General features: G+C 42.6%; 1 protein-coding gene and 1 long non-coding RNA gene across 2 annotated transcripts in view; one reads left to right on the top strand and one right to left on the bottom strand.

The window, feature by feature from the left end:
• The window catches only part of ENOSF1 (enolase superfamily member 1), a 289,050-nt gene extending 265,258 nt beyond the window's left edge, over window positions 1-23,792 (bottom strand). The window contains exon 1 of the mRNA XM_069219981.1: window positions 23,622-23,792. Within this exon, the coding sequence (XP_069076082.1) occupies window positions 23,622-23,705 (84 nt within the window). The 5' untranslated portion in view covers window positions 23,706-23,792. The remainder of the gene's footprint in view (window positions 1-23,621) is intronic.
• The window catches only part of LOC138282425 (uncharacterized), a 130,774-nt gene continuing 129,416 nt past the window's right edge, over window positions 23,775-25,132 (top strand). The window contains exon 1 of the long non-coding RNA XR_011200951.1: window positions 23,775-23,956. This is a non-coding gene — a long non-coding RNA (uncharacterized lncRNA). The remainder of the gene's footprint in view (window positions 23,957-25,132) is intronic.

The raw sequence follows: 25,132 nt of genomic DNA, 5'->3' as shown, positions 1-25,132 counted from the left end.
CATTATTACTGTTTACACTTGGATTGTAACAATTATATTGTTTATGAAATGGCTTTGGTATTATCTGAATAATTCAAATTTTTGTATATATATTATGAATATGTAAGTCATGTTAATACTGTAACATTTCAAATGTTGCATTAGGAATTTGGTTAGTTCAACATTACCTAATGTAATGGTGATAATAGCAATGTTCCAAAATGGCTGCCATATTAGTTTCGATTCTTACCATTGTTTTTAGGATGGCCCAACATTTATGTTGTCAATTTGGTTATATATGTGTAGTGATTGGTTTTATGTGTTACCGTGAACAAGGCTACGGCTGAAATGCGTTGGTGGGCTTACCAGAACCCGGACCGGACAGTGACAGTCTCTGTATTCCGGTGTTTAGTGAGAATATGCAACATATATATATATATCAACATAATAACAATTAAAACAATTATTAGCAGTAATAAACATTATAAAAACATATGAGAAAATGTAATTATAGTAGCACAATAAATTTAAAAAACAAATTTCCATAAATACATTTTCATAGACATGTAAACAGTCCAAAATACAGATCATTAAAAAATAAAAACAAACATTTTTAAATAATAATACAAGAAATTATTTGTAACAATATTAGTATTCAACTTGCAATGGTTTAATTCACTAATCCCATTCCAGTCTATGGAAATGCAGGGTAAAGTTTGGACTTCAGAGGGGGTTAGACTTACTCGCTCCAATCTACGCAACAGCATGGACAGTGCTGGATTTTGGAGGAGTTAGGTTTGCTATTGCCACTTCACCCTAAACAACAGTACAGTAAGTGTTGGATTCTGGAGGTGTTAGATTTGTTACTACTGCTCGAGTCTTTGCAACAATATTTAAACTGTTGGGCTATGGAGGAGTTACATTCAATATTCCCACTCAAGTCTACCAAACTGTAGGTAAAGTGCAGAACTGCAGAAAGTTAAATTTAATATTGCTACTTCAGTCAACATAACTGTACAGAAAGTTTTGTACTTCAGAAAGGTTAGAATTCCTATTCCCACTTAAGTCTAAGAAATAGCGGGTAAAGTCAAACACCAAACAATTCGCAACAGCAGCTGATATTCCTAAACCCTGCACTTAATGTCCATACTCCTAGTCCATTTAGCAATACAATCATCAGAATCCACTACTAGTGGAGTTGTTAGGGAGTCTGTCACTATAAAAAAATCCTATTCTGTCAACATATGATAGGCATCCAAACTAATTCCACAATAATGCACATTAAGTAAATCAAACTAATCACAGTTTAAGTTAATTTGCTCCATAACATGATTACATCAATACAAAGGTATGTTGTCAAGATATCATTTAGATTTCAAAATATACTTGTATTCTTCTTATTTATCCAAAGTTCCAACAATCTTTTTAATAAATTAATTGACAGCCATAACTTATTTAACATCCATATCTGAAGCATTTCGTCCCTTTTGAGGACTTCCTCAAGGCTTAGTTAAATAATCAAACGTATAATCTTTTTTTCACATTCACAGTCTTTTTTATATTAGTCAAATATTTCAGGAGCTCACAAATACATGCGGCAAGCGTTTTCTCTTCCAGGATATGATGAATGTATCACAGTGGTTCTTGTCAACGCTTAGAAAGACTGACAGACAGCTTCGTCGATATGGCAAAGCTGTATGGCAAACATTCATTTTTTTTACTTTCAAAAACAAAATCCCAAGGCGTGATTTTCTTTTGAAAACAAAAAAGTAATGCCCCCCTCGCCATGAGAGATTTCTCCCATGGCATGGGGGTCATTTACACATTTTTACTGCCCTTTACCACCAGGTTTGTCCTGGCAGTGACTGAGAGAGAAAACAGGCCATTTGACCTCCCATTCTAAATCAAGTGCGTGGTCTAAAGGCCAAACCTACGACAGCCCTTACTCTGTCAGGCCACTGGAGGAGTATATCAGCAGGTGAAATGGAGTAGTCTATGCAGCTGACGTAATTCTTTTTCGCTTGACTCTAAAAGAGGTGGGCAGAACTTCAGGTTTGCAGTGAGGGTACTCCATTGTCTTCATGACAAAGTACCCTCTCTCCCAAACTCTAAATCAGGCCCCATTGTTCCAGTCCTAGGCTTTTTTTTTTTTTTAGAACAAATCATTTTTGTCAGGTATGGCAGTCCAATTCTTTCTGTGATGAAAACCAAGACTACACGTCTCAGAATACGTTGTCAAATAAAACTCCATGATTGAAACCATAGTGTCCTGACAACATAAAGACGTGACAGCTTCAACACAGTGGTAAGACTAAGCTCCTTTCTCCGTTTCACAATATACAGTTGAAGGAGCAGATTCTATAAATTACGAAAATAATGCATTTAACATTAATAATGTGCAGAAGTTAACTAGTAAGCCTCATAAGAAAAACAAATGCTTTAACCCGGATAGAAGAAAAAAATGTGCACAAGACAGCCATAGTTACACATATTTAGCTTGAATAGCTGAAGCTGCATTTTACTGACAAACTGATTTAGAGAATGTGACATGTAATGTCCCGACCTTCTCAGGAGATATTACATTTCACAGGATGTTTCATAAAATGTATTAAACTGAGTAAATCACTGGAATGTAACAAGCAAATGTTTCTCATAAAACAATAGGCATAATAGAATAATGAATAAGGACCTTGTATATTGGTGAGACAATGTAGAGGCTTAAACACGTAAATGCTAGCCCTTGAAGCAAATGAAGGGTGAGAACTAGCAGCAAAGCTATACAGTGTATTGAAAAGATTGTGTGTGTTCCTAACAGACAATAACAGTTGCTGATAACATAAACAAGCGTAGCTATTTAGAAGATTAGAAATGCATTTTTCTGTTTAAGATATGGATTCATTCAATGTGAAAAATAAAGACACCTGGTGATAAAAAATGACTGTGGTTACTTAATGTTGCCATCTTTGGTATTGTATCCTGGAGAGGAAGCAAAGGAATGTTCCGTTGTCATGAAGACATCAAAAGCTGATTGGTTGACTGAAGAATGAAGAAGCAACATGTTGCAAAAGCTTAAGATTGTGGTTTCTATAGCAATGTGTGTTCTTAAAGTAAGTTAGAGAGATTCATTTCCCCCTTTGCATCACTTACGCCCCTTTCTGTGCTCGAGTCCATGCAGCTCAAGCTGAGACTCTGTTGACTTTCTTGAACCTCTCTTTATGGGAAGTTCTGCTTTGATTGATTGTGATATTTGAATTTGAAGCTTTATGCTTTGATCTATCAGTTTGGAACTCTTTCTGGGTTCTGACTAGCACCTATTTCTTATTGCCTCAATCCTTTTTAATCATCCTCATTCTTAGAGTAGAGATATTTTTTTCCTTTAAGGAAGCACTTTACGTTTTGATTATGAACTACTGATTGCTTATTCTACTCATTGATTAACTAACGAATTATATTAATTAAATTAATACTGACTTATTAAAGAGGAGTTTCTAAAAAGATTCATTAATAAAGCTGTTAAACTCACACCAAACTCTCATTATTGGTTGAGAATAAGATTGAAAACTGTGATGATCAATTAATTTATATACAACTCCAGGTTAATCGCATCTCACTTCAAAGATTGATTTAGCCTGGTGGCTGGGATGTCACCATGATGAGTTGGTAAGACTTTATTGTAAAGTGGTAATTGTGAACTGATGTCCCAGCGCTCCAGCACAGGCCTGAAGGGAACCAAGACTGGTAGGCATTCCCCAATAGGATTAAGACTGCTCACAATCACATCCCCACACCCCTGAACAATATGTTGACCTACTGGGACCCCGAGATTGGCAGACATGCTGTGTCTGGGGGTTGGACGCCATCAACAATAAGCTGCCAGTACATGAGGCCTGGTAGACACACAGTCCCCAACCAAGATATGCTGATCAGCATTGTGCCTTCAACTCCCAAAGAATATATTGGCCCACTGGGACCCCCGGTCTGACAGGCATGGTGCCCTACAGTGGTGGGAGGCATTGCACAGTAGAGGGTGGCTAGTGCTTTCAGCGGGTGACGCAGGCATTGAGGTTCTCCCTAATCCCTCCTTCAACAGTGCTACCACTGTGCACAACAATCACACAGGGAACACTGGTTAGGGAGGGACCTATATGTTGCCTTGCCTCACATATCCTTGCCTTGTCTCTGGTGACCTCTTGTGGGTAATTTTCTTGGTTTCTGCTTTCAACTAAAAAAACAGATTTCAGCCTTTTGGGTTTTTAGAAGAAGAAATCTGTAGAAACCGATAACCATAATCTGTAAACATATGTCACAGCCCTGTCAGGAGTCCTAACGACTGCCAGTCCAGCAGTAGATTAATCTTAAAGTACTTTTCATTATGACTCTCAAGTGAGTCTCCTGATCTAGGTCTTTTTTTCTTTGGAGGTCCCCAATATTAAATGTCAGTGGCATAGTGGCCCAATACACAAAAGAAAGAACTCACTTGGTGACTCCTAAATTGTCTCTCAATCCTGCCACTTGGGGGGTATCCCATTTTGTTTAAAAGGACTCTCTCCAGCCCCATGCCCATTCCCATTTTTTATGGCACGCTTCATCATTGAGTCCTCACCCAGATAGTGGCTGTATGTGGGTGCCTCTACCTCAAGAGAGCTCTTTTGACTTTTTTAGGAGGAGGGAACTATCGATAAAATTACCTACAGGTATACAGACAGATCACAGAAAGTCTAATTTAGTATAGTATCCTGGGGCAATGTAAAATACACAGGGTGATGTTGTAGGAGTAGCTGTTAGGACTCCGACAACTGTTGGGTCTACATGTTTCAGCTAAGTTCCTATGCCTCAATGGTCAATTGACATAACCAGGGCCAAAGCACCAAACCCTTCACACATAACAATTTGTATGCTTTTCCAAAGTACTTGTGCAGTCAATCCTATCAGTGGATTTACTTTCATTCAAGCATGCAATACGTTCAAACTCAAACAATTAACTTTCTCATCTTATTGTATTTGTATTACTTTTTTTACTTCACCCCATAGAGTCTTAGAGGCAGGCACACCCTGTAGTCACACATTTGTCAAGGGTCTCCAATCCAATTCCACTTATTCAATTCCTTCAAGCTCTGCTTATTATGAATATGACAAATGAGAGATGTAGGGTGGAATTTGAGGGTTCACATAGGATGCATGGTAAAAAGAGGGCAGATGGGAGAAGTAGGATGAGAAAAGAGATCTGAGAAGTGGGGCAGGCTAAAAGGAGAATGTAGAGGCTGGGTTGAGTCTTCACTTGGGAGAGCAGTGGCAACTTCAACGAGTAGTACTAGAAGCCTGATGGGCAAATTAATCCTCATACCCAATACTATCTAGACTGGGGTGGTCGCCACACGATCTCTGCACCACTGTGTGAATGGCACGGACCAAGAGGAAATGAACTACCACTACTTAAGACGAAAAATCTTGTACCATTGTAGGCTCTACAGGGGATGGTATATTAGGTAAGTACATTGAAGGTTTCAAGAGAGGCAGCCCCTATGAGCCAAAGGTTCCCAATCATAAGCATGATGTGAGCCTGAATAAAGAGATTGTGTTGCACCCAAAGATTTATTTATGTTGAATGGTTTGGACAGGTACACAGCAAAAGAGCAGTTACAATTTTTATATTATTCACATTATGAAAACGTATTCCCTTATACTTGATTTGGTTTTCAGACAAAGGTTTGTACAGAATACGAGGAACTGGTTTTAGGGAAGAATGTACTGTAGATTGGTAAGAGGCAGGCGGCAGTACTGGGTGGTGTCAGAGAGTGTTAGAAGGAGGAGTTATACATAGGGTAATGTGCACCATTTACAATGTACTGGAACTATGTTTGGTGTAGAAAACATCTTCTTAATCAAGAGGCAGTTTTACTGCGCTTTAGAAAACTCAGCCATGTCAGATAATAGGGTAACCAAAGTAGTGCTGTATTGATTTAAACAAGAACCTGAAGCCTCAGCAGGCATTCTTCATAAGGGGACACCTATGAGAGAGCTGTGCATCAAGCCTGCCCAAAGGCTTGTCAAATTCTAGCATTCAGTCATTCACTCCATAATTCAGTCAATCACCCATTTTTGAAGTCAGTCTCACACATCCAGTTACTCATTCAAACACCCATTAATTTTGCTGACCACTTACCTATCTATGCCAATGTACGACAAATGTGAGGGGATGCAAATGCCAAAGGCCATTATGGTGAAGGTGGAAAAATAGGGGCCAGTGGAGAGCCTGATCCAAATGTTACTGCCTTTTGAGGTTTTGACAGAAGAAGTCAGCAAGGTGAACTGTACCATGAGCCAAACAATCGACTGCTGCACCTGCTGCAAGGACAATTGCAAAGGTGGAGGAAACATTTAGCAATGTCACTGAAGAAACAACTGCTTTGGTCAACAGCTTAATCGTTATAACCATAGTTTTGTTGCTTCTTTAGGGCTAAGCTATTTCATGTATCAATTATTGAAATAATAAGCAGATATTTGTTTAACAAAATTCAAAATTATTCTCTTTTGGGCCAGAAGTTGTGGCCCTGTGTGATGCATACATGACGGGTTATCATGCCTTTCATATAACTACTTGAAACTTGCCATACAAAAAAAATCCTAATTTTGTAATGACAATATCTGCTCACGATTTAAACAGCTGATAAATTAAATGGTTTAGCTCAGAAAAAGCAATAAAACTATGGTTATGGTTATGAAACACATGTTTGCTTGCTGTGTTGTTTTTAAATGTAAAAGGCGTGCCAAAGGCAAACCTGTCTGTGCCCGTCCATGCCTGGACCAAACCCAGCACCAGGATACCAGGCTACTGACCTACCCAAAAGTACAGTGTGGCTGTCCTCCATGCCCTGAACACTGGATGACCTAATGACCACTGCTGCCACATCAAAGACCACAATGAGAACAACACGCCCACCTCCTCAACAGTATGAGCAGCCTCGGACAAACTCAGATCGTCTGTGACCCCACACATACTGTAGGACACACACTGGACCCCATCTTCACCTTCAGCAACCGCGTCAAATACAGCTGTGTCACAGAACTCACATAGACCCATCACTCCATTGGCCAAGTCAGCATCTTCAGGCCCATCACCATCACCCCCAAGATGGCCAGCATCCCCCACCGCAGCTGGAGCAGAATTTCAGAGGCCAGCTGGACATAGACCCTCAACACCTCCAACCCAGCTGCTGTCACCAACCTGGAAAAGGGAATAAAGAACTTCAATGCCTGGATCTCCAACTGCTCCAACAGCACCACCCGCGTCAAGAGTAATAAGCAGAGTCAGCAGGTATAACCAAGAACTCAGAACAGCAAAGGGTGGGAGTTAACAGCTGGAGAGAAGATGTCGTGCCAACAAGAACACCTCCGACAAAGCAGCCTTCAAGACTTCCCGCAACCTCTACCACCACCTGCTGAGGGCAACAAAGAAGCCAGCCCTCGCTGCACACATCGAAACCAGCACCAACAACAGCAAGGAACCTTTCAACATTGTTAAGGAGTACTCCAACCTGGCTGCCAGCAAAAACAACATCACACTTTCACAGGAGTTGTGCGAAAACCTCCCTGACTTCTTCCATGACAATATTGCAACCATATACAGAAACTTTGAAAAAAAGCCTACACCTACAGACTTCCTCGTCAGACACACACCCCCCCACAACCAACACAAACCACACAATGACCACCTGGAACCACCTCTATACCCAGGACACCACCTCTATCATAAAATCCATCCACTCAGGAGTTCCTACAGACCCATGCCCAGACCACATCTTCAACCTTGGAAACCAAAGGATCGGCCAACAACTCACCTCCCTGCTTAACACTTCAATCACCCCCGCAACATTTCATGACACCTGAAAACATGCTGAAGTCAAACCACTACTCAAAAAAACCTCCACCAACCCCAGAGAACTTAAAAACTACTGGCCAATCTTGTTGCTCCCATTCCCAGCCAGGGTACTGGAAAAGACTATCAACAGGAAACTCACAACATACCTGGAACAAAACAAGCTACTCAACTCCTCCCAATCTGGTTTCCACAGCAATTACACACTGCCCTAATCGCAGCCACTGACAACATCTGAACCCTCCTCCACCGAGGAGAAACAGCAGCCCTGATCATCCTTGACCTCTCAATAGCCTTCGACACCATATCACACCACATGCAGATTGAAAGGTTTCACGACATTGGCATACAAGGGGATGCACTCAGATGGATCACCTCCTTCCTCACCAGAAAAATTCGGAGGGTCCCCATACCACCCTTCACCTCCAAACCCAAATATATTGTCTGTGGTGTCCCTCAGAGCTCATCACTCAGCCCCATGCTCTTCAATGCATTTATGACCCCACTGGCCAACATCAATCAGATCTCACAGCCTTAACATAATATCCTACACAGATCACACCCAACACATCCTCTCCCTCACCAATGACTCCACCAGGACTAAATTCTACATATGCATGACAAGTGTCGCCAACTGGATGAAGAACAACTGCCTGAAGCTGAACAAGGAAAAGACAGAAGTACTAATCTCCAGGAACAACAGCAACCCATGGAGTGACGTCTGGTGGTCCTCGGACCCACACGCATACCTACCGACCACCCCAGAAACCTTGGAATCATCATTGAAAAAAAAACTCACAATGAAATCACAGATCAATGCTGTCTACTCAGCTTGCCTCCTCACTCTTTGCAAGCTATGTAAAATCTTCAAGTGGCTACCCCTACACAGCAGATGCACTGTGAAACAGGCCCTCATCACCAGCCAACTGGACTATGGAAACACACTCCAGGTAGGAATTACCGCACACCTCCTACAGAGGCTTCAAACCCTATAGAACACTGTAGCCAGACTGGCCCTCGACCTCCCCCGACGAACTCACATCACATCCCACCTCAGACAACTCCACGGACTCCCCCATGAGATGCCAATTCAAGCTGTTGACCCACGCATACAAAGCTCTAGACAACCAAGGACCCGTCTACATTAACCACCACCTGACCTTACACCAACTGTCGAGAAAATTACTCTCTGCCTCTCTTTCACTTGCCCACAGTCCCTGCATCTACGAAGCAGCAAAGACCTGGAACAGCCTCCCAAAGCAGCACCAGACCATCACCTATAAATCTGGACTGACTGATTGAAAAATAAAACATTTTAAGTTTATCTAATATGAAACTTTCAAAACAATAAAATAATAAAGAATAATTAACATTTTAAATACTGAATGCATTTCATTTTGGACATCATCTTCTTATCTGGGTTCTTGAATGTGTTCTCCCTCCACTATCTCCCACAAAGAATTGCTGTACTTTGCAGCATCTATTTGAGCTGGTCTGTTTGTCACAGGTAGAAGACAACAATGTGTGGCATCTCTCTCATCCCAGAACAATATTCGTAAAAAGAGAACACAATCAAAATTTAATTTAAGTTGGCTTTGTCATGTTAGACAGGTATTTAACCGTAGTAATACAAATGTGACCTAATCGTGTAATTATAGCCAAATCGAATCAAACAAAAAATTGGAGAGTATAACAAATGAAAGTCCTTCCTTCTTCTATCTGCTTGGTTTTTAACCTTTGAGGGGCTGGGTGTTTCCCCTGTGTAGGCACCTTTCATTGTTGATTATTAACTTGCTTGATAGAGGATCCCGAGCGCCTACTCAACCCTAATTCAACACCCCATTCTTGAGACATAGTGTTTGTCACAGGTAGTTTGTAATTGTTCATTTATATTCTCTGAGGGTTCTGAAGAATTTTAAATGTAACTCAAAGCTAGTTGGGTCTATGGAACAGATTCTCAAGATTCAGAAGGTGAAACAATGCACTGTGTGCATGCACTAATTCACAAAATGAATTAGAACATTCAAATATTGCACTGTGAGGTGTGATTCAGGAACAGATGTCAGTGCATCCATCTTTCACAAAGGGGTGGACCAAGATCTACACCTGGCAAAGCTCTCTTTCCCCTAAGACAGCCCCAGTCCGGTACTGCTGCAGTGAAAGGTGCAATGGCAGTAGACTGAAAGGTTGCTGACAGCACAGCAGATTGCCTGGTCTCCAGTGCACTTGTAAGGGGTGATGTACGCAATTACAAGCCTACCTCTTACTTAAGGGCTGAATACATTGGCATATTAATGCTGCTCCCAATGGTAAGGTGGGACAAGGGACATGGAAAGAATACACCCCACCACTTATTTAGTTAATGGAAGCTATAGCAGAAGATGCATTGCTTTAATATGCACAGAGAACCAGCCATGGAACGCAAAATCCCATTATATAAGAGAGTAATAGGTGCACTGCTGTAACATGCCCAGATGGCTTGTGAATCGGGATCAGAGGTGAAAAGAAATATGTAAACACATTTGTGATGAGAAATTGGCACCCTGAAAAACGGGTTGCCATATTTACAGGAGTTTGGTGCTAGGTTATTGTTTTTCATTTTACAGTTTCTTAGCTTTTGGATTTAGTCCTTTCTACACTATATATTGAGCTGGCTTCTCCACCAGACAGTGCAAGCTGTTTGGTAGCAGAGGACATATTGTGGACTTACAAAGAGTTTGTAGGGGCTTACAAACTGCCTGTTGCTTACCACTGGTTGGCTTTATTGTCACTCTCATTTGCTTACTCCTCATTGGATGGCTTTTCTTGTCCATCTTGTGTTTGTCCCTCCTGTGGAGCTGGCTTCTATCCTTCTACTGCTCACATTTAGGGAACCATTTTCTTCTTTTTCATTCTGCACTCCACAAGAAGGCATTTGTTTGCTAGCTCTCCCCTTGTGTCCTACTTCCCCCTCTCAATGTGCTGTGCTTCTCCACACCCTCCAGATTGCCTGTAAAAGCACAGCAACAGGGATATTTTTGCTGAGGTATGGCTGAAGTCCAGACTTCAAGGATTATTTTTGTTTTACCCTCTCACTATACATATTGCATGGAAGCACAATCTTTGGTACAAAAGCTTTTACAGAGCTGGAGGAAGGGCCAGCTGCTGCACTCACTGAGCTGGCATCTGAGGCAGAAGGTGTACTAAGTATGCCATTTCTAGTGGAGGCTCATAAATCTGCCCCCTGAACTACTACAGAGAACCAAATGGCTGAATCCTGTGGAAAGTAAATTAGGCCTTGGCAAGCATTTCGCTTTACATTCTGACACTTCCTTATTAGGTCACTTTTCTCGACAAGTTGTAATCTATTATATGGGCTTTAACCATGCCCATCACTTTCATTCATTCCTGAGCCTGCCTTTCAAAATGCCCTTGATTTCCTAAGTAAACGTGTTATGTTTGTCCTGCCTTTAGGTTGCTTTGTTGCACCTTACTGACTGACCGTGTAATATGGATTATTGCACGATCGGTCATATACTTTAGTGAGTGCGCACTACTTTTTTTTTGTCTCTCCCCTTCGCGCTCCATGGTACCCATGAAGCTTTGAAGTTTCATATAGTGAAAATTAGAGGTATTGCAGCACTTTGCATGAGTATCAGTTACGTCACACTGTTACCGAATCAGAGTCATTTAAATGTTTATTTTGTCTCTCCTCTTCGCGCTCCATGGTGGCTATGGCAGTTTGAAGCATGAACTTGATCTGAGGTATTAGAATGCTTTGCATAAGCACCAATTACATCACATTCTTACAGAATCTGAGTCATTTAAATTTGCAATCCCATTTCAGCTTGGGCAAGGGTCCCTCTCCATTATGGGGGCATTCTTTTGCCTGTTTTCTGCCTCTTCCCCCCCACCCACTGGACATGTCGGCCCTATTTTTAGGGGGCCAGAAAGACACTAGACACCAGGGATTATACTTTCCTTTTTTATTTGTAGGGGTGGGGACTGCCCAGCATGAGCATGGCCATGGCCATGCCTCCACCCGCCCCCCCCCCCCCAAAAAAAAAGTAAACCAGTCTTTTCTGCCCCTCTGGGGAGGCAGATAGGGGCTATTACCCCATCTGAAAGCCCAATAGACACCAGGAAGTATACTTTCCTTTTTATTTGTAGGAGTGGGGGCTGCCCAGCATTGGCATGGCCAGGCTCCCACCCCCTCAAAAAAAAGAGAGAAACAGTCTTTCTGCCCCCACCTGAGGGGGGCAGAAGGCCCACTAGACACCTATCACTGGCACCAGGCCCATCCACACAAGTGATGCAGCATTTTTATTGGCACAAGTGGGACAATGCTGGGTGGTAGGAATTTGTGGATTCCAGAAGTTTCCATCACAGAATTGAGATGTCAGGCAAAGTTTGAGGTTTGCAGGACATTGTGGGTGAAAAAAAACCTCATGGGATCCATGCAAGTCCCCCCATCCTGGATTCCCCTAGTTATCTAGTCTTCTAAAATGTACAGGTTTGCTATGTTTCCCTATATGCCGGCTGAGCTAGGGCACAAAAACCACAGCTACCCACTTCACAAAAGTCTTAGGAGAATGGAGTGGAAGGTAGTTGGTGGCTCTTTGCAGATTCCAGAACTTTCCATCACCAAATATGAGGAAAATATGTTTTTTAGGCAAAGTTTGAGGTTTGCAAGGGATTCTGGGTAAAACAATCCCGCAAGAGCCATTCAAGTCACCCCTTCCTGGATTCCCCCCAGTGTCTTGAGCTAGGGCCCAAAAACCACAGCTACTCACTTTGCAAAAAAACAGGTCAATATTGCATAGAAAAGTTTGATGTCTCCATGTAGGCGTTTTGGCCCATTTCTGGTAGCAGGCACTAGGCCTAAACACACAAGTAAGGTATCATTTTTATTGGGAGATTTCAGGGAATACAGAGTAGTAGAACAAGTGTTATTACCAATTGTATTTCTCTCTATTTGCAACTTCCAAATGTAAGACAATGTGTAAGAAAGAAGTTAATTTGAGAAATACCCTCCAATTCACATGCTAGTATGGGTAACACAAATTCAGAGATGTGTAAATAACCCCTGCCTCTAATCTCCATATCTTGTGTCAATTTCAGAAATACATAGGTTACCTTGATACCTATTTTTCACTATTCATATTTTACCTTTTGAATTTCTCTAAACCCAGTAGACAATGAAAATCCACTGCAAGGTGCAGCTCATTTATTGGTTCCGAGTACCTTGAGTTCTTGGAAAACCCACAAACCCTATATATCCTCACAACCAGAAGGGTCTAGCAGATGTAAAGGTATATAGCTTTTGTGAATCGGCAATTGTAATGAGAAGTTACAAATGAAAACTTTGTCACAAATGTCAATTTTTTCCTATAATTTTCAATATTTTTCAGTTCAACCCTTGGTTTCGTTGGGAAAACCGTAAAGGACATACATGAATGATTTCTTGCTGAATTCTGATTTTTTTCTAGTTTTCTGAAATGTATAGCTTTCTGAGATCCACCAGGGGTTTCATACCTGTTTGCGCCACAAACTGGGAGGATGAAAGCACCAACAATAGGAAAAATGGGCTATCTCCCAGTAAAATGCCAAAACTGTGTAAGAAAAATTGGTTTTATGAATCAAGTTCCTGAAAGCTGTGAACCTTGTGATTTTGGCAACACAAACCTTTATTTGATGCAATTTGCAGGAAAAAAACACACACACTTTCTTCTGCAGCAATTCTTTTGCATTTTTCCCCAAAAAACTCAAAATTTAGCTATATGTTGGCTAATTTCTTGCTCCCTCCATCAGAATCCACAAACCCTGGGCACCTTTGGAACCCACAGGATGTTGGAAAAAAGGACACATATTTGGCATGGATAGCTTATGTGGAAAAGATTTTGGAGGCCTAAGCGTAAACTACCCTAAGCTAAAGGGTTAATAAAACCGTCCTGCACAAACATTGGCAAAGGCAACAGAGCGGCACTCTCATTATAAATGCACAACCTATTGCCATTGCCAATGTTAGGCGCGGAAGCGCTCAGGCCTGTTGTAATTTCTCTGTGGGCTTTTAACCACGGTCACTCTTGCTATTTACTCTTTGTTGTGCTTGTCTTAAATGCTTCATTTTTATTGGTGGATTTTGTTAAATGCCCCTCATTTGTGTGCTGAGTTCCCTCTCATGTGATTTCACAAAGTGAAATTTTTTGTTGGCCATCACACTACGTCACGTTTCCTCCTGTTCCAGTGTGTGATGGCCCCTCCGGAGGTTTCGGTTTGCCTTTCATCCTAGCCGCGATCCTTTCTACACATTCACGCAGGGAGCCAATAACTCTCTCGCTCATGCCGCTTTGAATTGACTTGCTTCTGTCAACTGTTTTACTTTTCATTTTGAATTTATGTGGCAAGAAAAGTCCAGTTAGTAATTTACAAAGCTAATAACTCTAACTCAAGCAAACGAGAGACCCGTTGCATTGCAAATGCTTGTTTTTCTTATTGTTATGTCTTCAGTGAATCTGACGAGATGGATTTTGTTTACATGGCTCACAGCTGGGTATACGTGCAGGCATTTGATTTTATGTTTAATTCACTAATTTATTAGGGCTTTTATATAGTGTACGATTCCGCAAGCTAAGCCTGGAGCATCTGAGCATTTTACACAAGGGACTGCCTAAATAGTACACTCAAACTGAATAAGCAATAATCAGAGGAGCAGGAAAATTACCGGAGAACTATGAAGGCAGCAAGCGTTTCATCAAGGAAGGCATGGTCGTGTTTCTCAGTTCATTGCGACAGGGACAGACACAACATTGTGTTTCCACTCTTCAGCCTAAAGAAAAGCAGAACTACCATTGTGGAGCTACTCTAAAGCGGTTGTTGTTCTTTCAATGTTTTACTGTGCAGAACTAATTGGCAATGATCTAACAGGGTGGTTAGTCCATTAATTTTATAGAAGGGCAAGTCGGTGACAGCTTAGTTAATTATCTTGAAGTCCAAGGCTAAAATAAAAGTAAATAACACCTTTCACTGAAGCATTAAAAAAATATACTGGCCAATGCTTCTGCGTATATTTATGAACTTCTTGCCACTAGATTTAATGACCTTGTCATGGCTATTAATGCACGGCGCTGGGATATCATGGTAAGGTGTGTGTCTTGAGACTCTGTGCTTTTTCCATGGATTCCAGAAAACACATTCATCTTCCGAGACCAGCGGAATGTGTTCTTTTGAAAACGACAGTTTTGACTGTCATAGTAATATAATCTCGAACAAAGTAGATGGAATCAGCAGCGGCAATAAAGAATGTGAATGTCTAGAAATATTAATGTAGAAATAAGTGGAATCCTTTTGAGGAATTTTGCTCCGTCATTCATGTTCCACAAGTGACACCCGGATCCCAAAAAGTGGTCCAGGTAGCACAGACATGCTCTGTGTACGCGGGTGGGCAGCTACTGGCAGATTCCTTGTCAATCTAAATTTTCTGTAGAACGGGGATGGCTTTGTCCATCACACACTGGTGGGAAATTATATTTTCATGTCTATATCACAGTGGAGGCAGAGATGTACTGTGCAAATACAATTGGGGCTCAGACGTCATTTAAAACTTCTCGGTTCAATCATCTCATTTCAAGCTGGGGAACTGCTAGGTTTCCGAAGGCAAAGCCATAGCTGGCTCTGTCATCAGAAACCTATGACTGATGGCCTACGATCCACAGAACTCCCGGGCGTCAGAACACCTACTTTATTTGGGTGGGAGGAGGGGCGTTAGGGGCTTCCGATGCACATTTTCCCTGCTTGGGATCGCAGTGCAAAGCATCACTGAACCGAGTTTGGAAAACCAGCAATAAACCACAAAATAGGACAGAACATCTTGGGAGTCAAGGGCATTGTATTTTTCTTTTGCGGAAATAATCCCTCGCTTTGGGAATTTGTTTCTACAAAAGACAATTTTGCCAGGGGGGTGCACTTGGCCTCACAGTCTTGTCTAAAGTTCTCCTAATGCATCACTTGGCAAAGGGGATCTGCAACTAGGCAAGCAGAAGTGAGGACATCCGCCACACCATGGGTTGGCAAGCACCCAGCGGAGTCTAAAGGTCCCAGTTAAGAAAGGGTACTTAATAAAATATTGGTTACTAACAACAGTACAGGCACTAACCTAACCTGGGAGTAAAGGTGAGAAATCCACCCATCGGCAATCTAAGAATAATAAAAAATTACATTTTGTTCATTTTTCTTAGCGTAGAATTGGTCTTGTAAAGATAACATAATATTCAAAGACTTTCAATAGTACATTAGCTTAGTCATAGTCATCTTTGTAATCTGTGCATTTCAAGATGCTGGTGAAGGCTTTCGGGTACATACTCTCTCATGTCCATACCATGGATGTTGTGAAAGTTTGTAACAACATCTGCGATACAGTTGTATTTCCATCCCACCACTGCCTCTATGTGCCATCTCTGTACTCCCGCTTTCTAGGCGTATGTGGGTGTTTTTGTTCTACCTCTGGCATGTGTACCTCGGTGGTATGGGACAGTCTTCTTCCAATTGATTTGTACGTGGTACATGTTTGCAGGTGCTGCTTAAGCAAGACCTCAAGGAGCACCAGTCCTATTCAGTTACTGAACAGGGTTACAAAAACACCTAAAAAGAAAATATTAAAAAACTTTGTTGGGCTAGGTTGCTTGCCTTTTCATTGATATTCTGTAGATTAGCTATAGGGTGCATCTCCCTGGCAGGTTGTTGTTACCTTTCTGTTGCTGTGGTGAGGCACAACCCTGTGGCATGCCATTTCTGTTCAATGGTTGAGTCCAAGGTATGACATTTCTGCAGTGAGAATATAATGGAATATTTATGTATGGCGTGCTTTTCCCTGTTTGCTCCCTTGCTATGACAGGTTTCATCAACTTTGGGTCGTCCCTTCTCTTCTGGTGGTGCATGCATTTCTGCTTCAAGAGGCTCGTTTGCTGTTTGAGATTCCATATTTGGGGGGTTTTGTTGGCTCTCTAATGGTCTTGGACCAAAACAGAGTATTTAAAAACCAAACAATTGTGAAACACTAATCTGGATAAATAACAGGTATTCAGATTATGGTTAGTTTTACTCATTGTAGTCAATCAACAGGTGGCCACTACAAAAATGCTGACATCCAATTACCATCCACACAAGTTGATGTTTAAAGGGGAGAACCATAACCAGAAGCTGTGACAAGCCACAACGTAGATACAACTTGTATACCATGACCTGGTTTGCATAGCATGTCTGAGGAGCACAGAGTTCTAATACGGAATAAGAACACTGGAATGTTGAGAGCTCCACTTGTGCCCGACTCTGTGGGCATCAGGGGCTGTTAGTTACCCTCATGGGCATAATAAAGGGCCCCACAGTGCAGGGAACAGGGGCCTGGGGAGGCAAGCTTTCCCTTTGCATGATGGGGCCCATCACCCCCCTATCGAGGGGCAGTACAATCAGGCCAAAATAATGAACAGCAGCTGTTGGCACCTGGCTGCCGCCTGCTCTGGCGGATGTATGAGGCACTGAGCAGAAAGCAACCAAGTTTCAACAAACTTAATTTATTGTTGTAATATTTCAAAGACCGGCAAGGGAGAAATTGTACAGGACAATACAAAGACACTGAGGAGAGTGGGGAAAAGGCTATAAGGAGTGAGGTGGGTAAGAAACAGCTGAGTTAGAGAGAGAAAGCTGAACGAAAAGAATGAAGACCAAAGGGGGAGTGGAGAGAGTGGGTATAAAGCAGTTCTCATTTGTAAATAAAAATGTGCCGGTGCCCAAAGCTCTCCTCTGAAACACGTGGCTGCTGCAATTAAATGTGCCAGCACAGAATACTGAGGCAGCCTAATCCTGAAGCCCTCTCAGGCCTCTTTAATCCACTTACAGCCGCTCCCTGCCCCTTCAGCTCACTCTTGCAGCTTTCTGCTTTTTCCCTTTGCAAAGCTTTTTCTTTTTTTCTCTTCCTCCGTCTTTCCCATATGTCTCTTTTGCTCGCAGTAAATGCTTGAGGCAGAAAAGTAAGTGCCGGCCCTCTGATATAAGTGCCAGTGCCCGCACCGGAAACCACGGGCTCAAATTAAGCACTCAAGAGATAGGCAGAAAAAGATGAGACAGTAGAAAAGTTAGAGAGATACAGCAGAGGCGAGGACGACTCAGCCTGACCAGTGCGTGAGAGGTATAAATAATAAAGAGACAGACAGCGAAGTGGGTGCAAAAGTGAGATCCAGACAGAGGAATACAGCAAAGGTGAGAGTGTGACAAAGTCAGAAGAGAAAGGCATCAAGTGTGAGAGTGAATGAAGCATCACAGAGAAACAGGTCAGGAACAGGAGAGATGGAGAGACAGGCTGGAGAGAGAGAGAGGGAGATAGAGAGACCGGTGAAAGAGGGAGAAGAGACAACCAGAGACAGGAGGAAGATACAGGAAATGAGACAGGGTGGCAGGCAGGTTGGAGAGAGGCTAGGGAGGGATGAAATAGGTGTCAGAATGAGAAAGAGTAGAGGAGAGACACAAGACAGAAAGACAGGCAGCGAACAGGGGCAGGTTGCCCATAAAGGCACTTAAGCAGCACCCCAACTCTTTTTACCCTGCCCCCCCCTGAGGACCCCTCCAGACCCTGGCAGTGGAACAAGAAATAAAAAGAAACCGCAAGGAGATTTACTAAAATCTAGCACAATGCACCATAATAACCAAAGTTGATGCACTAAAAGGAGAGAGCAGGGCAGCGCCACATCTACTGAAATGTGGCACGGCTGCTCTCTTCCTCATGAGTGGTGCTCTCTTAGGCTGCCTAGCCGCACACACACATTTGCACAGCAGTGATGTTCAGCATTGGTTTTGTACTGGAAGAGTACCCTTCCAGTACAAAACAAATATGCTATTGGACACTTTACAACTTTGCAAACATTGTAAGTGGGCTGTTCTGTTCAGCACAAATGTAAAGTTTGAAAAATTTGGAAAAATCTTAACATTTCTCAAAGTTAACTTCTGCCTCAAGGAAGTGTTATTTTTTTGTGCAAAGACTGGTCTACAAATGTTGGTAAATAGGCCTTTACATAAAATGCCATCACTTGGGATTACTCATGTACCACCCATAGGACATCCCCTTGATGCAAAGTAGAACAAAGCACTACTTTGCACTACTTTTAGGCCACTTTCTAGCACAACAAATGTTTTGTACTGGGAAGTAAATACCAAATCAACACTTTGAGCTGGTTTGCACCACTTCTGAACACGTAACAACGGTGCAAATAGTTGATCTGCCCCTGAATGCCTATGGTTGGCCATTCAGTCATAGTCAGTTTATTTTGTTCAGGGCACTAGTGTATTCTGTTGCAGAGTTGGAACCAGAATTCAAGGCCTCCAGGATCCCAGCAACCACAACATGCTGGTGTTCAGAAAACAGAAACCAATGGCAGGCGCTTTGTTGAATGCGTATGGTCTCTAATAAGGCCTTGAGCTCACAATCACATTAAAGGCTCAATTCCACCCCGCCTACCCTCTTGGGAATATTATCTTGGCAGATTACAAGTTTTACCTGGTCTTGCAAAGCATCTGGAAACATGGTACTCAGTTTCTGTGCACGTTTTACCCCCTTCTGAAAGTGAAGGGGAAATATGTGAAGTAATGGGCCCTGATTTGTGTTAAACATGAAGAATTGTACCTGGTATATCCAGATCCCGCCTGTTTAACCCAATTTCTGCCACATACCCATAATGGTTGGTAGGCGGGGGGGGGGGCAGAATCAGTATTTCAGGAGCTGGCATCACCAACTCCAATTACTGGCCAATTTGTAACGAGGCTTCAGATGTGACGCATGATTGTCATGCTGTGGGAGCAGTTTACTTGGGCCAACAGGATAGGGGAGCCTGGCAGACACGGGGATGCAAGCACCCAGAGCAGGGTGCAAGTAAAAATAAAAACGTTTTTTTAATAATAAGTTGCTGCTTACACAGCACTTCATACGTACACCCTTCAGACAGAAGTGCTGCACATAACAGAAATTACAGTTTCTCAATTTAATGGTACTCAGTTTACGGGTCCCAAAGGAAAAAAAAAACTGAACTGGCCTTTCCAAAAATGACATTGTGACCTTCGGATCACAGACAGATATCTGAGGTGAAAATTAACATCCTGAACTACCTAGAATGCTGTTGCTTGTGTGTGTGCAATCACTTGTGTGAGATTAATGTGCCTTTTGCTCACCCCAGTATATGTTGGCCATTGGCACAATGATGGTAATTTGTGGTGTACCAGGGCATTGCTACCATGTTGGTGCTCATTACTAACATGTTTCCCCTAGTATAACTGCAGTATGTTTTGACATTTTGTCGGCCTCCACAGCATGCTGGTGCCCACTCCGGTGTTCTGATGGCCTTAGCATAGTGGTGGTAATTCTTCAGATATCAACAGCATCCATGTCATGATGCTGCCCTAAATCTGGTATAATGCTGGCCATGGCATGACGGTGCCCGCCTTTGCAATCATCCTGGGCCTGGTGTAATGGTTGCCATACATGGCATATTTTTAGCATGCTTGCATAATAGTGCTCGCACCTGGTACAGTATTGGCCCTGGCAGAACAAGGGCATACTTTCTTACTGGGGCACCTATGGCATGTCAGTACCTACCCTTTGGATAATTCTGACCCCAGCATAATGGGAAGAAGCCTTGTCATAGTATGGGTATCCATGGCATGGCATCTACTGCTGACTCCTGGAATAATGGGTGTAACTCTTGGCATATTTTGGGAATGCATGACACAATGACACTAACCCCTAGTGTAATGATGTCCCTGATATAATTGTGGTAATTCATGGCACATTGTGGTAATCCATGACTTAATTCTGCATGTTCTGGGACAGAGCATGCCATGGTATAATGGCAGTAATTCTTGGCATAGTAGTAGCATCCATGACACGTTGGCATCTACCACAGGGGTACTGCTGATCCTAATGGTGGCGATTCATGGTATACTGTGCCTATCAGTGGCATGTTGAGGCCCGTCTCTGATACTGCGCTGGCCCTGGAATAATAGTGTACTTGCTGCATATTGTGGACATCCAAAGCATGAAAATGTGATACATGAGCATATAAGGCAAAAGGCATCTATGCCTAGAAGTAGTGCCTGTCATGAATACTTAAAGAAGAAGGCAACTGATTTGGGGCACAAAATATGCATTTACTAAAAAAAATTTAAAAACTGTTTTTTCTCTACAAAATGTTGTTTTCTTATGAAAAGTATCACCTTTTGATATTGTGAATTGGGTGTATTTTCCAGAAGGAACTCTTGCACTTGGTACCAAAAGGTTTGTATTTTTGAATACTGACAATCTGAGTTTTGAGTTCCAAAGATACACCTACATAAATTTTATATTGGAGTGATTATCACAACAGTCATTATCACTGTTGTTGTGTGAGTTCTAGGCATTTAGGAAAACATGGACTGGACTATTCGGCATGGAGGAATTTGGTGCTATGATTTTAAGAGGCTTCAGTTTCTTATCCAGGGGTGAAGTGTTTTCTGAGTTACAGGTATTCCCCACTGAGATTCTGGAAAATCTTCTTTTGTAAAGTCTTATTTCTAGTGGCTATCACTTCGGCCAGGAGACACAGGGCAACGTGTGATTAGTCTGGAAGACCCCTACCTAAATTTGTGTCTTTGTACATGACCCCCTACTTGAAAATGCCTTTGATTACGGTTTTCTCATTCTTTCCCTCAGTCTTCTTCTCCAGATAAAGCAGCACTAAAAACTCTGGATGTTCTATGGTCAGCAACACTTGTCTTCCCCTTAAAGATAGTTTCAGACTGTTCTGTATTAGCTGAACAAATTCAAAAACCTCCTTCCATCACTCTGAGGGGGTGGCTCAGACTGGCAATTATCACCGCTCAAAACTAGGCACAGCTACTCAAAGTAGAATGTCTGCTTCCTGGGCAGAAGGCCAGAGAGCTTCCTGGAGGGTAGGACTTGGGGCATCCCCACCACATTTTTAAAACACAACAGAATTAAGCTGGGGACTACGGGTTACAGAATATTGATACTCTGCTTCCCTCTTTGACGCTACCTCTTTAGAGAGTACTGTTTCTATTGTTAGACAGCCTGTCCGTGATCCGACCATCAATATATAAAGCAGAAATAAGGACTGGAACAAGGAAGATGACGAAGAGGTAATGTTTTGATCACTTATCATTGCGTAGTATGCCAAATATACCTTTTTCGGCCCAGTGCTTAGGACCTCACCTGCTATCCTGTGCTCTTCTTGCTTTGGTCATGAACATAGGAGGACTAGTGGCAGAGGAACCCATTTCAGGTACGACCTGGATAAGGAAGTGGTGGTCTATGCTGTGCATATGATGAGCCAGAAAGCTTTGTGAAGGTGGGCATTAGGTGCGAGCATTAGGAGGTGGTCTCTCCTCAATGCAATAATGATTGGACGAGAAAGACTGAATTGTAATAATAACAATAGCACCACTGGTAAGTAACCAAAGCTTTATCTGCAATGCTCAGACACCAACGCTATTGGTAAATATATTTGTAGGCGTGTGCCAGGCCAACTGCACGATAGTCATTTATCTATTAATAGAAAAGTTACTCAGTGAATCCTACCAAGTTGAGATGAGGATGTACTGATAAAGTCCTATATGGTGTTGGGTGGGAAGGTGTATTTGATGGCAGCAAGAGACACTTTGTAACTTCCAGCCCCTGGTCCCTCTGTAAAGACAAAACTGTGCGTGCCACGTTCCCATTAAGCCATGCTTGGTGACGTGGAGGAAAAAGCTGAAAACAAGTGTGACATTTCGGGATATCATCTAGGTGGGCAAAACCGAGCAATTTTATTTGGAAAATTTCCAGAAAGTGTTTTGAATTTAAATGAAATTGTGGTTTTAACGGGCAAATTTGGTTTGCTGGTGTCTTTCATAACTTTCGTGTGAGGAGGCACCTCAGGAAAAAAAAAAACTTAAGTGAGATACTAACAGGATAATTGTTCTAACAGGAATCTCCGGGCAAGACTTTTTCTGCAAGAATAAGCCTTCAGCGAACGAAAGTCACACAAAATTGCAAGAATGCAAAATGTCAGGAATGTAGCCATCGCTAATTTAAATTTCGCCTATGCTGAAAAATAGCAGTAGTGATTTGGTTCAAATGAACATCTCGTTACAACCGTCAAAGCTGTTAGTTTTTTCTTAACATTTACAAGAACCATCTGCGAAATGTACGAGACCATTCAGAAATCGCATACACAATAACGGTGACAGATCGACCTTACACGGACTGCAGCGGTCTGGGAGACTCGATTTTTTTAAATCATTGCAGCAAGGTGTCAGCATTTTTTTTTTCCAGAAAAGGAGAACCTATATTCCAGTCACTAAGTTATTAATTTCATATTTACAGACCGTACTTCGCGTTTTAAACATTGTATTTGCAACGTTCGATGGCCAAACACATGCCTCAGTGCGTCGTAAAACGACTGGTTATACCGTTGTGTCCCGGGCAGTGTTACGTCCCCACCTGCGGTGAACTGGCCTCGACAATGTGTGTTCCTGTGTAAAAAGCTTAATGTGTCCGTGGTGAAGGAGAGAGGGGGTGAGGGGTGGGGGGCCTCACACTTTGTTCGTGTAGGGCTGGGTGAGTGTGTGGTGATGCGCTGCTTGTCAGCTAGCAGCGAATTACTGCCGTTGGTCAGCTCCCTGGCAGTCCCGTGACCAGGGGGGGCTCCGCACCCACAGCTCCTCTCTAGTGCCAGCCACGGGTGGCCGGTGAGGGAAGGAGCCTTCTTACCATCGCGTCCGAGCCGTGCTGCTCCCGGGAGGTGGGGAAGCGGACATCCCGCACCGAGAGGCTGCGGATCTTTCCCCGCACCATGGCTCGGTACTCGGCGGCTGTGAGTGCAACCTGGCACTACAGAGCGCAAACCAGGAAGCCAGGCCGAGTCCCTCCCTGCAGGGGGCGTTCCTGGGGGGGGGGAGCTATTGACAGACAAGCCTAGCCAACGGGCGGGGAGGAGACGCAGCCAACACGACCTGTCACTTTGTTTACTAACGGGCTCTGACCGCTTGTCTCGTGCTGCAGACGACTGTGCCATGGTGGTGTAAGGTGACGGAATTAGAGTAAAGGTAACGTACTGTTGTGCTCGTTTTTAGGGAAAGTCGTGTGATATCACAAGACTCTACTACTTTCGCCCTGTCAATATTTCAGCAGCTGAGTAGAAACGTATTTGCACAGAATCACGATTGCACCTGGAATTCGCAACCACTGCTTTCTGTGCGCTCTGCAGGGAAGCCAAAGATTGGATGAGCACATATTCTTAACACATTTTTAACCACTGGCAGTAACCAGCGGTCGAAGTGCATTAAAACAACGTATGGAAACTGTGATACTTCATGTAGTGGGGGCGAGGTCAGTGGGGGGGGGGGGGGGGGGGGGGGGGGGGGAGGGGGGCCGGAGGGGGGCGTCAAAGGTGTAGCTATAAAAAAAAAAATATTCAGTACATTTTTTGGTCTTTCACCATCAGATAGCTACATATAACATGCATCTGAAATAAAAAATAAACAAAAACAATTGTTACTCATTGTGAAATGCACTATGCTACATTATGAAACCTTTATTAGTCAATGCACTGCAAATATCCGGATATAACCAGACAGGCATAGAATTACGTCTTGGTTTGTGCACTGGAGAAAAGTAGCCTGTGTATATTTAGTGGGACTAAGTCACTGCCTGTGAAAGAAGGCACTGTGAATATGTAAATCATTATTTTAAACTTGCATTTAACACAGTATAAGATCGACTAAAACAAAATGTGCAAAATGTTTAAGATAAAATGGTACTTCCAAAATACAGATTTTAGTAATTCCCCGAGTGTACGTAATGCAATGTTTTACATGATTGTCTCTTCAACACTACCAGGTGTAATGTGCATTATACAAATACAATTACAATTAAAACATTCACAGCCCAGTTGTTGACTCTTTGCATTACCACTCAAAGAGAATTAGGGCCAGATTTACTAAAAAGTGGTGCAGCGCAGTGCTGCGCCAAAATTGGCAATGCCGTGCTGCGTCACTTTAGAAACGCAGGGATGCACCATATTTACTTGAATACAGCGCACCTCTGATTTCCTTCTGCGCTGGTGCTAAAGTGAGCTGCCTAGCACCAACACAGGCATCCTTCAATCACCGTGCAAGGATGTCTGCGTTGAGGGGTTCGATTGTTTATGTGTGGGAAGGCGTCCCTTCCTGCACATAAACAATCACTAATGGCGATTTGGCACTTCTCTGTGTCCTGCAAAA

The sequence above is a fragment of the Pleurodeles waltl genome, chromosome 2_2 (genome assembly GCF_031143425.1).
Source record: "Pleurodeles waltl isolate 20211129_DDA chromosome 2_2, aPleWal1.hap1.20221129, whole genome shotgun sequence".
Lineage (NCBI taxonomy): Eukaryota > Metazoa > Chordata > Amphibia > Caudata > Salamandridae > Pleurodeles > Pleurodeles waltl.
The sequence above is the reverse complement of the archived record's forward strand: the minus strand, read 5'-3'. Positions and strand labels throughout refer to the sequence as shown.